Source organism: Ascidiella aspersa, chromosome 5 (genome assembly GCF_963924565.1).
Source record: "Ascidiella aspersa chromosome 5, kaAscAspe10.2, whole genome shotgun sequence".
NCBI classification, from domain to species: Eukaryota; Metazoa; Chordata; class Ascidiacea; order Phlebobranchia; family Ascidiidae; genus Ascidiella; species Ascidiella aspersa.
The window spans coordinates 32356580-32371223 of NC_139451.1; the positions used below are offsets into that span (position 1 = coordinate 32356580).

The 14644-nt window shown below is 37.6% G+C and overlaps 2 protein-coding genes across 3 annotated transcripts in view; one reads left to right on the forward strand and one right to left on the reverse strand.

Moving 5' to 3' along the window:
- LOC146146388 (transient receptor potential cation channel subfamily A member 1-like) overlaps positions 1-14644 on the reverse strand; it is a 41526-nt gene that overhangs the window by 13442 nt on the left and 13440 nt on the right. The window contains exons 16-23 of the mRNA XM_083390744.1: positions 14519-14589; positions 13656-13787; positions 13017-13146; positions 12011-12180; positions 11572-11701; positions 10516-10782; positions 9971-10093; positions 8992-9098 (exon numbers count right to left, since the gene is read on the reverse strand). Of these exons, the coding sequence (XP_083246870.1) occupies positions 8992-9098; positions 9971-10093; positions 10516-10782; positions 11572-11701; positions 12011-12180; positions 13017-13146; positions 13656-13787; positions 14519-14589 (1130 nt within the window). The remainder of the gene's footprint in view (positions 1-8991; positions 9099-9970; positions 10094-10515; positions 10783-11571; positions 11702-12010; positions 12181-13016; positions 13147-13655; positions 13788-14518; positions 14590-14644) is intronic.
- On the forward strand, positions 844-4792 carry LOC146146389 (uncharacterized). Of its 2 annotated transcripts, none has more exons than XM_083389458.1 (4): positions 844-1826; positions 2721-2963; positions 3240-3417; positions 4098-4792. In XM_083389458.1, the coding sequence occupies exons 1-4, from the start codon at positions 1054-1056 to the stop codon at positions 4635-4637; spliced, it is 1734 nt and encodes a 577-aa protein (XP_083245584.1). In that variant the 5' UTR covers positions 844-1053; the 3' UTR covers positions 4638-4792. The 2 variants fall into 2 exon arrangements, with proteins under 2 accessions (XP_083245584.1, XP_083245585.1); XM_083389459.1 differs by having other exon boundaries at positions 2733-2963.

The following is a 14644-nucleotide window of genomic DNA, read 5'->3' on the forward strand; positions in this document are numbered from 1 at the left end:
GATGTAAAAAGTTGTACCGCAGTATAGCTAAACAGGAACGTTGTTTGACAAAAAATGTAAATGTTAACAATAATTTTGACGTGTAAAAACTAAATAAAATAGTTATGATACTTATTTGATGACATCTGTAGATTTCGCCTGTGGAACCTTATTAAAAACTGGAGAAACAAAACAACTTAAATGATAACTTATATAGAAAAGTGCAATAAATCATGCAGTGAATGTTTTGCTGGGTGTTTGTTCTGCTAATTTATTTGTTCAATGTAGCCAGCATCCATTTCAAAAGTGGTTTAACAAGAATATAATTAACGCTTACAGTTATCGAAAGCTGCATTGACATTAAACAAGTCCAAGAAAATCGAATTCCACGTTAGTCGCAGGACTAACTTAAAGCTTTCTTTTATTTGGGTTACCGAATGTCACTGTTTATAGTTAAAAAATGTAGAAGTCATGTTTAAAATGGATTCCTCGTCAATTGTTTAAACTTATTAAAATAGGTACAGCCAATTTTGAATTAATACATAGGATTTAAGCGATAAGATGGGTCACGATAAGATGGTTTTTTAAGCGATAAGACCGGTTATTGTGAAATATCCAGTTCAATTACGGAACACCATTTTGTTAACATTAACCGACTCATCTATACAAAGAATGTACTGTTGCTGCCAGGCATTTTATCAATTATAATGGGGTTCTTCTGGCAAATATGGATTCAGCGCCGACGTTTTAATTACCTATACGGGTAAAAAAGGAAACAAGACGCGACACTGTTGGTTGTACTACTATAATCATTTGTTATCGACTGGATCTACTGAATATACTGTTGCTGCCAGGCATTGTATTAATTATAAAGGGGTTCTTCTGGCAAATATATATTCAGCGCCGACGTTACGATCACCTATACGGGTAATCTTCTTCAGGGCAATAACTTGTAAATTTACAGAAGGGTATATACAGTGAGTCAAAAGACAAAAAACAAAGATAGGTAGGCTAATCGAAACGTCGGCGCTGAATGCATATTTGTCAGAAGAACCCTTTCCCATCGATACAAAAATGATCACAAACTGGTTTAGGAGATATGACGGTTTTCTAACCCCGCCAAAAATCAACTTTTTTTCAATCAACAGCTTTAAAATCAAGGAAACTAGCTCACAGTCAAATGTACATATGGCGTTAAGGATAGGCACGACCGCTGCATTGTTGATAAACGCCGCAGTCGCTCTAGCTTTATCTGAATGTTGCACGTCCAGCAAATCGTTCCACCCTGGCCGGGGGTCTTTCCTGTCCCACATGGACAAACTGGCCCGGACCAATCAGACGCGCCTGGCCGAGGAGTGCGAAATCCAAAGATACGACAGCACCGTTTACTACAGAATGGTCGCGCTGCTCTACTGCGAGACGCCGGGTGAATTTCAGACGCTCTGCGGGAAATTGGCCGCCTTTTCCTCGCAGCGCGAATCGAGCAAAGTCGACACCATTGCAAAGCGACTGGGCGTCTACGGCGACGGGCTTATGGCAGACGAACGAGATTTAGCGCGCAAGTCCTGCGCATACATCCGCGACTTCAACCAAACAAGAGGAACCAACTACACAGAGTGGTTCGTTTACTCAATTCCGTTCGCGTTACCAGTCGCCTGCGGATTCAGCACTTCGACCTACGATAAAACCCGCCCAGCCCAGCTTTCCTGCCTTCCCCCGAGCTCCCGCGCCGCGCTTTACTTCACTTTCGCGCTGGATGGCGTCATTTTGCTTTGTGTCGTCACAGCCAACGTCATAATCCTCATAGTGACGTCACGTGGGCAGAAGCGCCAGCAAAGCGTTTACGGGTAGGTTAACGCAGTGCTTCTTAAACTTTTTTAGTTTTGTTCATCACTAGCATCTATCTCCAGATTTCATTCTCCATGTCTCATGATATGATAAAACTATCTCGTCTATATATAACAGCACAAAATGACTTAGAGTGTTTCGCAAGCTATCATCCATTTCTGACGGTTCACCCTTATTCACCCCTGCAAAAATTTATTACCCTGGGTGAACCATTCACCTGATTAAGAACCACTGGGTTAACGGGTTATGGACTGAAGCTTGGCTGGATGATAGGTTACAGAAGTTGAACTAAGGCTGTTTTATCTGTTTTTATAAACAGTCTCAATATTATGTGACACGAAAACAAGAATCTTCCTTTTACATTTTATTTTTTGCGGGAGAATCTCTACTTCCTAAAGTGTTTTAAGTTACAGAAGTGTTTATAAAACGCAACAAAAATTGTGGCAATGCTAATAAAAACAGCAAAAAATATATATATTTATGCGAACGTTTATAGGAATAAAAATTTAATTGCCAAGACCGGAGATAAAATAAAGGGCGCTATTCGCGCAGACTGTCAGCTGAATTCAAACTCTTTGCGTATTAGTGTTTGGCATAATAGGATATGTTTATTTTAAATGCAAGCTGTGCCAACGTAAGCTAGAAAGTTGAAAAATTCGCAGAATGTATTTTAAATCTAAATTACATGTTTTTTAAGGCCTATGAACTTTAATGGTGATAGAGACAGTGACTCATTATTTTTTTGTAATACGGTACCTAAATACGCATTTAGAACAGGGAAATCCGAAAAATGCTAAAAAAATTTTCAAAGGTATTATTACGAAACATCTGTGCGCACACCAACAGCCACAAAAACTATTCTGAAAAAATCTATTAAAACATTAACTATTTAGTCTTTTTTGCAGTTCCTTTCGAATTTCGCTGGCTTGCGCCGACCTGCTGATCGGTTGCGCAATCGCGGGCTCAATGCGCACAAACTACAGGATGTACCTGGAAACTCATGCCTTTCTAGGGGAGGGGGAGAAACCGACCCTGACCCACTACCACCGACTCGCCTACGTTGATGCTCTCGGCTTTTGTACAGTTCTGTCAGTTGCTGCGTCGGTTTTCACGCTGGCGGGAATATCGATCGAAAGGTAAGACAAAAAGATAACTTAATCCAAGTTCCTGGTTTAACCAGACAACAATCAGTCCCCCTTACATGGTTAAGTTCACATGTTAAAACACTTCTATTATTTGTTATAAACGATATTTCAATAAAACGCTAGATTTTTGAACGTCGCCATTCAACATTTTTACCAAGGCAACGTTTTTCCAGGGAGCGGCTGACTTTGATGACCTAACGGTCTTTCGCTGCTCCCTGGGAACCTGCTTCCCAAACAATAACCTATCTATCTATCTATTTCCACCAGGTTCGCCGTCAATATGAGACGCGTCGAAAGAGTAGCGACTAAGTACAGTCAACGGTTCGTCTCTCTTACATCTGTGGCAGTAATTTGGACAAGTGCAGTTATTCTTGCAATTATCCCGGTGTTTGTCAGGCGATATCCCTACAGCATCACTTCGCTAGGAGTTATCATAGCTCCAAAGGTATAATATTTAATAAATATTTTTTACATTGTAGCAGATTGATGTTAAAAAAATAGTTATTCGAAACGTTCAGAAAGCTACCTACTTCTGTATGGGCTTTGATATTTTTATTACGTCTTACTACAACCTTTAACCATTATATATCAATATCAAAATTTCCCATGAAACACCATCTTCAACGCACACGCAATCATTTCAAATTCATAAAAAAGTTTTATTCGTCATATAAACAAAATTGGAAAACTTAAAAACTCGTCTAAAACTGCAGTATATTTTCATGACCGCCATAAATGCTTATTTTATTAGAGAAAAATGTCAAGAGCATATATAAGTAATAACACAGTGTGAACACTTCCGTATTGCAATGGTAAAAGTTTGCAAATATGTATCCGAAAGTTTACGCGACGCCAACAAATTTTTAACGCTACTTTATTTTTTTTGCGTTCTAAAGTTTCCTCACGACTGTGTTCAAACCCTCAACATTGATAGAACAGCACAGAATCAAACTTAATAAGAATATACAGAAGTAGGTATCATTTTTCGAATAACTCTTTATTGATTTTCCACATCGGGCTTTGATATTCTTATTACCTCCAACCAATATACTCCAAAGTCAAAATTCTTTACCTGAAATATACAGTAACATTCACAAATCAGCTAAACTGCGTTTTTATCCTCAGTTCTACATTGTCTACCTCATCTGCCTGGGCGCCTGCCTCCTGGTGGTCTGGATCCTTAATGCGATGACGTGTTGCTGCTTCACCGGTGACGTCACTACAAATGACGTCACGAAAGAAGGCGCGAAGTGTTCGAGTCGTAACAACAACTTATCGTGCGTATCGTCGACCCTGAGCAATCCTATGACGTCATCGACTGATTGTGACGTTACAGCGTCGTCACTGTCGCTAAGTGATGACGTCAGCTACCAACGAACACTGCTGAGGACCTCGCGGGCTGTGGTGGTTGCCTTCACGGTCGCTCTGCTGCCCTCCGTTGGTGTGATGTTGTCCGGGGGGTCGTTGACCCTTGAACCCGGAAGTAGCGAGTTCGACTCGGTGGCAAAGGCGCTTTGGAACTCGTTCGCGTACATCGCGTCCCGAGCACTCTTCGCAAACTCGTTCGTGAATGCGATCATCTACGGATATATGGATCGCACCTTCCGACGTAGTGCGAGGAAGATCGTTTGCTGTAAAGGCTCGTCGAAAGGCGAGGTTGCGTAAAATGTCGCGTACTTTACTTAGGAGAATCAACTCGTTGAAAAAGTGTAATTGGGATAAACGAGTTTAAAACAGAGCTGCGGAGTCGGTTAAAAATAACCCTAGTCCTGAGTCCGACTCCGGTCAAACGTGTGATTTTGTTGAGTCCCGAGTCCGGCCCTGACTCTACAGCCTGTATTCCGCCAATTCACGTAACTAAAATAACGTGGATATTCAGCAATCCACTTATAGGGGTGTCGTATAATTCATTCACTCACAATACACGGTAGGATAATATTCCACCTTATGCTGTTCGACCATAACAATTTACAGTTGACGGCCAAACAAACCGACCCCTCGACTCCTCGAGTCCGCAGCTCATGGTTTAAAATGTATGGAAATGTACCGGAAACTTACCAAACAACTGAGACCCCAACGCACTCAATTAATGAATAAATAAAATTATTTAGATTGCAAACTTCTTGTATACAAACATCCCCGAACTGTACAGAGTATAAACCAATAATACTTAAAAAAATGAAAAAAATGACTCGTTTTGGAATTGTGTCAAAAACTACGTTGTGCTTAGATTGCAAATTTTTCCAATCCAAACTCCCTGTGGAGGGTAAAGTCGGTAATCACTTGACTGAAGTATTTTGGGCAAAATAAATTAATTTGGAAGTCAAATAACTTGGTAGAAATTAGGTAATTTTAGTACACTTTTTTTTCATAAAGTTGGTTTATTTACGGTAAATTTTACACGTAAAACTGTTGTCTTTTTGTTGTTTTTATTCGGGTTATTTGCTCATTAACAGATGAAATTAAAAATTTAAATACTTTAAAACCAAGCGTTCGAATCGCAAAATCCGGAATGCATATAAACTATCCACGTAAAGATCTACGACGGGCACATGACGCCCCGAGGAAAACTCTTGTTAGACGTGTTTTTTTTTTCTTCGTTCTTTTTTGCTTACTGTTTTATTTTCTTTATTGCAAGCGCCAGACGCCAACATAAGCTATGCTACCCTCTTGCCAGATGCGCCTCGTTACACGGAACGTACATTTTTGCTTCTTCCTTAATTGCTCCTATTCTTATTTTGTTTTCTATTTTTTCACTGAAATTTGTTGCGTGTGCCGAAAAGCAAGATTTCCAATAAACATTCAAGGTGAAATGTGTTGATGCGCAGTCCTAAGCAGGCTTCTTTACTTTACTTTACTCTAGGAGCATTTCAATAGTGCACTTCTATTTATTTGGAATACCAAGGTATAGTTTGAATATTTTGGAGCATAATGGTTGGAGGTTGTAGTAAGATAATATTAACAAATCATTTATAATCTGGTAATCTTAACTTATCATAATAAGAATATCAAAGCCCATACAGAAATGTAGCATTTTGAACGTTTCGAATAACTCTTTATTCATTTTCAAAATCGTTTGAATATTGTTTTAGTATCTTACCACAAAGCAAAAATATAACCCTAAAATTTCAAATGTTCCACCCTAAAACAATTTATACTTCTCATTGAGCGGAGTTGAAGGTCGGACATGAATATTACTTCTAAAGTTTTTTAGAATCTAAACTTAGGAATCTAAACAACAGTGGACCATTTAATTCAAAAATAGGACGTTTACAAAAAAATTCTTTTTGTATATGGAAAATTTGTAGTCGTCTTGAAAATATCCAGGTTGTTACATTTTAGAAAAAAAACATAATGTTTCACTACGCTCTATTGGCAAAACAACTTACTTACAAACAAGCGTTAATTAAAAACTCTGTTACTAAAAAGTAACAGTAGTTACCAAATTACAATCTGTTGCGAAAATTAGAAAAGGCTTATTTTTTAAATATTAAAAACGTAATGATAAGTATCCAATCAGTTACAAACAATAGAAAATTAAAATTAAAAGAGTCCAATGCTGCTTTCTTAACCCGAGGTAAACGACAGTAACAAAAACAACATGTGTACAAATTTTTTTTTTCGGGACACATAAGAAATACGCATACTGCGTTCTAAAATTGAAAAAAAATAATTTGTTAAAAGTGTGTGTCCGGGCAAAAAATCTCCTCCAGTTTTCCTAGCCGATGCAAAAATACCTCGGCAACTAAATTAATTCGTGTAGGCACAGGTTTAAGCAAATCGATAAAAAATGCGGCGTCGATTCCCAGAAGAAGTCGTGACAAGCGTGACGTCACTAAACGAGGCTGACATTTTCTTTCCCACAGCACAACGGTAAAGAAACCTTTGTTATACAGTATTATGTCAGCTGAATGTGAGAAAGTGCCTCTGATTTGAAGTTTTGCTGCAAATCTGTAAAGGTTCTTCAGCGCTCTAAAACAAGACTTATGGCAATAAGGCGACAAACTTTTGGCTCGGGTAAATGTAAAATCACCAAACTAGGTTGTGTCTGACATTTCTCTTGGCCCAAACTAACGATTTAAAACCCTTAAAGATACTTAAAACAAAATTGATTCCAGTTGGTCAAGAAAGCGCACGCACGCACACATACATACAGGCGCACACGCGCACGCGCCGCACACGCACGCGCACGCGCCGCACACGCACGCGCACGCACGCACGCACGCACACACACACACACACACACACACACACATACACACACACACACACACACGCAAACACGCTTCGGTTTGGGTTTTAAGGCCAACATTGCTATTCTTTTACATAATCTCTGCAGATGCACCGGAAAATAACAAAATTCCTCACGAGACAAATAGGTGGACTTAAACTGCCAGCAAGAAGTCAGTTGCTCTTTAAACGTGAAAGGTCAAATCGTTCCGACCAGTAGCAAACCTTTCCTGTGCGTATTAGACGAGGTTGCCCGAAATAAAGACTCTGCTTGTTCTGGAAAAACGCACTTGAATTCAATCGAACATAGAAAGGTTATCGGAAAATTTGAGCTTTCAAGTAGCATTTAATGCACATACAATTTGAGTGATCTAAACTATTTAAACAACTATAATTCTAGAAGAAAGTAGCAAACATTTCAAAGCACATACAAAATTAAGTAGCATTTTCAACATTTTGAAAGTCAATTTATTCATTTTCACCATTTGAAATGTTTAAAATGTTGCTCCTGCATGGGCTTGGATACAATTGCTACGTCTAACTTCAACCTCCAACTATTATGCTCCAATGTTAATGTGATTTTAACATTAACTTGTGACCCAGTTGCTGTCAGTAGCCATCTAAGAGAAGCCATAGTATTACACAACATCAATTTAATACCAATTTAAAACTTACCTTGTGCTATTATACAATTTATGGCTAAGGTGGCGTAGATAAATTTACTATGCTTATGTAGGCTTCAATGAAATAAAAAAACACAAAATATACTTCATTAACTAAAATTAAAAAGAGAGCCAGCAAGAGTTATAAAAAGACTTTTTCTCCAAGAACGCTTTGTCTAAAATTAACATTGCACTTGAATACTGACAGCTATGGTCATGCAAACGTCAGACACAAAAATTAAATTTTGGACAGTTACAAACACAATTAAAAACAAAATATTATTTAACATAAAATTAAAACGGTCGACCAGCAATTCTCAATTTTTTTTGTTTCAATACTGATTTATTTCACTGCTAACTGAAAGGTAAAACATATGTTGGTTAACTCAATTTACCAATAAAAAGTGGTAATCAATGCAGACGTCCTGAGAGGTACACGAATATATGGAACCGTTGTTCTTAAAAAAATGCGCGCAGCTAGAATATTAGTTACTGTCAAACATGTCTGATCTTTTTCAAGAAGTTTACATAGAAACTTAGCTTACATATATTCACGTAATTAAAGTGTGGTTATTAGCAAATATCCTACCAGATAATTGCAGAACCCTTTGAACCACTTAAGCCTTGCGAAAAACCATCGGAATGGAACAAACTGTTTCGCTCACAGATATCTAGCATTTCCACGCATTGTAATACACGAAATAAATCAAAACATCCATGAACAAAAATATAAATACATATGTTTTTTATGTAATTAATTTAGAGTAACAAAAAACTTTTTATGGTAAAGCTAATGTATTTTGTAATAAAACCCTGATACGTATAATCTTATAGAACAGGCGTGTTCAACTCAAACATGCCGACGTGCCAATTTTTATTTTATAACTTCTTCTCGTGCCAAAGTTTAGCAACTATTTTTTTTCCAATATTAAAAGCGCTTTTATACAAAAAATAAAAACAGTATAATGTTATAATATCAGAAGTAATTGTTAGTTGTGGTAATTGCTGGGATTGTTTTATATTGTGAATAAACAATGACAATATGCTGTATAACAAATTTAGCTTCTTTGACACTTGGCTGTTTTTTAAACATACAGCAGTAATAGACTAGACTCAAGGGCAAATACCTTTGCTTTTGTCGGTGCATCTCCTCCTGAACAAATGCAACGCTTGGGTCAGATCCGTCCCCGTGAGTGTCCCCGTAAGTGTCCTGGATACCTGTGTGCTTGAACACCTATAAGTGGAATTATCGAATTATTTGTTACGCAAAGCTAAACTAAAAGTGCAACGCAGTGTGTTTTCAGATAAGGGAATATTTTGCGAAAACTTGAATGCTGTATCCATGACATGTGGGACACCTATAAGAGGAGTTATCGAATTATTAGTTACGCAAGGTCTTTAAAATTAAGGTTTTGTTAAAGTGCAACGCAATGTGTTTGGGGGTACGGGGAATATTTTGCGATAATCTGAGAAACTACAATTGGATCCAGGTTAAACAATTCGAGTTGAACAACTTTACCCAGGGTGGAGAAATTACTTAATGTTGTATCCATAACAACGTGGTTTCTAACAATTTTTATATACAATGATGAAATAAAAAAAATAACTATAAGAAAAAATATATATACAGTTTAATTATAGAATAAGGCGCTGAACATATATATATATATATACATTGTACAACCTCTTCTTTTCCAAACTTAGTAACTTGCGCAAAGTATAGTGTTATAAAAGCAAACCATGACTTCAGCGCAATAGTTTTGGACTAACACGATAATTTAAAAATCTTTGACATTTAGTAGTTTTTCAAGAAACAAAACATTTTTTCATAAACGCTGTAAAATGCTGCAGTGCTAATGCTTAATTGACAGTTATTCTTTAGTAAGCTAGAAATCGTATATTTATTCTAGATAGCGAGTAACCAAAACAGTTTTAAAATACCTTAGTTGAATTTGATCTCACCATCTATCTAGGCCACACCGGCTATTGTTATACCAAATGAACTAAAAAGGCTTTTCAAATAAATCAAGCATATAATCCACATTTTAGGGTTAGGTTAGAACGCCATAACCCAGACCACTTCTCCAGCACAATATAATTTCTTACCCTATTCCAAGCTCGTTTGTGCCAGACTCCGGCCTTATTTGGATAGATGGTCACACTGTCGCGGTCGACGCGGCGTAGAAAGTTGAAAGGAAGACGGGTTTCAATCGAAGTATGAAGCTGGACCTGTGTCAAAACGAAGCAAATACATGTATGTATATATTAGGGTTGTTCAAAAAAACACTTTTTTTGTCAAATTTCAGTGGGGACCCCCTGCAATTGTTAGGTTGCGTCTAAAAACCCCACAAACCAAATCTGAGCACGTTAGGTTCAGTATTGACCGTGCTACGTCAATTTGAAAATTCAGATTTGGGATAAAATAAAAAAATAAAAATTAATTGTCCTCCCCCTAAAAATTTTTGTTTTCTTCTTTTTTTGCATTGCTTCGCAATTGAATAGCCATAAATAAACCTGTTTTGCAGTAAAAAAGTAAGTAGTCATGGAACAAATGTCACATTTCAACAATATTTGTTACTTGAAATGTTTTTTCAACAATATTTGAACTTGAAATGTTCTAAAATTCTTAGTACGAATCATTAAATGTGTACCTGCATGGCAAGCCGCTGTAGCACCGCGTTGTTCTGCACCTCAGCGATATCTCCAACCGCCAGACCGATGAGTAGATTCATGAGGAGGATGGGCATCATCAGGATGAAGACCATCAGGAGGAGCATACTGGGAACAGAGAAGTGGAAGGTACTGGGATCGTCGTCCACCATCGGAGCCAGGAACTTCTCAACGTATCCTATCTCACCCAGCAACATCGTGATTGATCGCATCATGGCAAGGTGGGGATAGCTGAAGGCCTTGTCAATCTGCGAGCGGAAAAGCTTGTGTTAATTACACGGTACAGCAAAGGGTGAAGGTCTTGTTCATCTGCGAGCGGCAAAAATTGTGTTGTAAGTTAAGCACGATTATGGAACGTTGGATTTATCAAAGATGCATGGATGCCTTGTCAATCTGCGAGCGGTAAAGATTGTGTTAATTGTTAGGTACAGTAAAATGTCAAGGGGACGTGAATTTAATAAAGATGCATTTAGGCCTTGTCTATCTGCGAGTGGAAAAGGTTGTAGTTGATCTGTTATAACGTTACGGTATGAGAAAGTATGCAGTAAAGCTTTTGTTCATTGTTACGTACAGCAAATTGTCAAGGAATAGTTGAATTTAATCAAGATGAATTTAGGCCTTGTTTATCTGCGAGAGGCTAACGTTGTAGTTGGTCTGTTATAACGTTAAGGTATGACGAGGTATGCTGTAAATCTTGTGTTAATTTTAAGGCTCGACTAATCGACAATGGGTCAAGGAAACGTTGATTTATTAAATATGCGTGGAGACTTTGTCTACCTAGGAGCAGTAAAGTTTCTATTTGATCTGTTATAACGTCAGGGCATGACAAGGTATGCCGTAAAATTTGTGTTAATTGTTAGGTACGACAATGGGTTAAGGGAACGTTGGATTTGTCAAACATACATGGAGGCCTTGTCAATCTGCGACCGGTCAATTCTGTGTTAATTTCCAGGTACACAAAAATTCCAGTCCAACTTTTTATAGGGGTATAGCGAAAAAACCGAGCGAGTCTAATGCTTTCGACGTCCACCACCCACCTCGTCCTGCATGAGAACGTAGAAGGAGAAGGCGAACGCAACGATGAGGAAAGAGAATACGAGGATAACCTGGACCAGGGTCTGCAGGATCTGGAGGAACATCACCACGTAGATGCCAGCGATGTCGGATCTGTGTGGAAATACAAGTTAACATTTTGACTACAGTTATAACTGATGGATCCATATTTGGCGATTGAAGTCTTCAAGAATGACACTAAACGTTCGCGTGGGCGTTTAGTTTTTATCAGTTAAGGTATTGCAAAGCATTCTTTGAAATAGAGACCAATTTTGTACGGTAAAATATTTTCGATATTCCCCACAGTTTATCGAATTCAACTTTGGGTTTAGTTTACCACAGCTTAAGAAGAAAAAATCAATATAAGGTTTTATTTTACAATGTGTTGGAAATCATTTTTCTGGCTTATACAAGATTACTTACTTTTGCAGAAAGACAAGAAGATTAAACCAGGCCAGGAAGATTGCCACCGATCCAAACTCGAACTGCCAATGCACGGGATAGCCGGTGAAGAACGGGGTAATGTAAAGCAGGCTTGTGGTGTACAGCGTCCACTCCACAAGGTTGGTGGCATCCAGAAAGTAATCCATCCGCTGGAAATCAATAAAAGGCAATTACTTTGGCTTATTTGCCTTACGTTTTCCTTAGAAAACTTCAAGATATGTTAAGCCATTTTTTAATACGATTTTCCCTGAAAAGTGTGTTTCCACTTTTTTTCCAGATAAATTAAGTATATTTCCTAAAAAACGAAAATTCCCCTGGTCTTTATGAACTTGGTAAGTTTTCAAATTGGTACAATTACAGCAGATTTGTTTCCACAGATGTCTTATAACCGTATCGACTAATGTGGTGAGTTTTAATTACTTAAAAGTGGTAAAATATACCCGCAGTAGTTTTTAGGAAAATTTATTTGTTTAAAAAATATACAAAAAAGAAGTAAAACGCTTTAATTTTATGCATATTTTTCTTTTTTCAGAATAGTATTGGCACCATTTTAAATCGCAATACATTTTGTCAAAATTATCGGGTATCGTATCGAAATAGAAGAGTATCGGGCATTTTTACATATATTATATTAATATATAATCATGCAAACGCGCTACACACTAGTGATGTTAAGCAAATAACAAAAAACAATGCAAGTAACGCTCTGCGAAGGTCATCTGTTGACAAAAATAAGTTCTTGTGGCATATACTAGAAGAACTTATTTTAAATAAGATTGACCACTAGCTGTTGTAAATAATCGACATGCTTAGATGTATCATAAAGTAACAAGTTTAAAAACCCGAGTGAAACAAGAACATATTTGTCAAAAATAACTTATATTTCGTCTAAGGAAAACGTATTTAAAGTAAAATGCATATACAATGTCCATGTGGTTTCACATATATACTATGCCTGTTGTATCACCCTATGCCAATGCATCACCTGTTGGTACATCTGCATTAGTTCTTTAAAGATCTGCGCGGCGTTCACGATCGTGGCTTGTATCATCATTGCAAACTGGAAATTGGTGAAGGTGACTGGAGGTGCCCGCACAGTGGCGCCCTCTGCAGAGCTAAATTAAACAAAACAATTTAAATCTGGAAAAAACTTAATAAAACAAAAATAAAATATTCGTTTAAGGCATGGGTTCTTAACCTTTTTGTATTTTTTACCCTTTAACAGAGATGAATATCAGATTTACCCCAAATACATAAAATGGTGCTCATTTATTAAAAAACGAAACTAACAAATTACATCAGGTAAATTGCGACGACTGCCCTTGATTTTCGGCAATGACAAATGAAGTAACCAAGAGACTGATTTAATGCATGCTATGGATCGGTATAATGTCCCACTATGAAAATACTTATTTTACATCTGAAAAAAGAGATCCCTTTCTCAATTAAATCCGAGCTTTGATCGAGTGAAAGTTGACTTTGAAACACCAGTTTGTCTTGAGGCCTTATCAACAACCGACATATTTCTAAATATATTTATTAAATTTCATGAAGTATGTCACACGCGCACTACGCTTGGGTAACTTTCTACCACAGGAGCTAGCCTTTGCTTAAGTTGTCTTACCTGTTAAACAGACTCTGCCCGTTTTCCCAATGAACACCGCTCGGCACGGTCGAAACAATGTAAGTGATGGGAAAGAGGCTCATCAGGTAGAAAACAAAGTTGATGCTGTGGAACATGCGACCGTAGGCACTCCTGGAAATCGAAGAAATACAAATGAGTAAAGTAATTGTAATCATGTATCGTTAGTTGTGATTTTCAGTGACGTATTTTATATACGACTAACAGGTCTTTGTCGATTTTGTATGCATTCAAACTGTAATAGCCGACCTCGACTCCGTACACCAGAGACTCTTGAGCTTAACCTTCTTACAGAGGCCAACAGGATTACAATAAAATTCTACACATATATTGTTATTTACGTCTGTTTATTGAAGGCCATTCGCGAAAATTCGTTCGCTAAGTATAAACGTGTATTAACAATAAACAGTAGATTTGTAGAAAACTGGTTTCCGCCGATTTTTAACCAAAGTCAATATAGCTCTAAGATGCAATATTACTCGATATTGCCTAATTTGACGTCACTATACACGTGACCGTTGTTCACTGACGCGTGACCGAAACGCCGAACTGTGTGCTTTGAGCGTTTGCAATTCATTCTATTTTATACGTCTTATAGACTAGCGGAGTGAATCCCCGCGTTATAACTTACCGTGTGTACGTTTGAGATTTGTGAATATATAGTCAACGGGCTATTTATCTACTGAGTGAAGGTACTTTGTCTAGAGTTCAAGAATAGGCATTTTAAAGCCAGTTGTTTGGAGTCAGATTAAAGAAGTGTAAGAGACCATTGGTCGGCCCTCGTCTTAAGAGCCAGCGCCTTCTTACCCGTAACTTCAGACCTACATCCTCTAAAGCCAACTCACCACTTTTGTCTTAAGTATTGAACCGAGACCGGATGACGCAAGCACTGAACTCGGTTGAACTCGACCATTTTCTGAAAAAAAATAAAGCTTGTAAGAACTATTATTCTAACTGTTAAATAAAATAAA

Bases quoted from the DNA above. Each gene is read 5' to 3' on its own strand.
- LOC146146389 (XM_083389458.1), top strand. From the start codon at position 1,054: ATGATCACAAACTGGTTTAGGAGATATGACGGTTTTCTAACCCCGCCA. The intron at 1,827-2,720 runs GTAGGTTAACGC...TTAACTATTTAG, and splicing joins CGCCAGCAAAGCGTTTACGG to TCTTTTTTGCAGTTCCTTTC. The intron at 3,418-4,097 runs GTATAATATTTA...TTTTATCCTCAG, and splicing joins GAGTTATCATAGCTCCAAAG to TTCTACATTGTCTACCTCAT.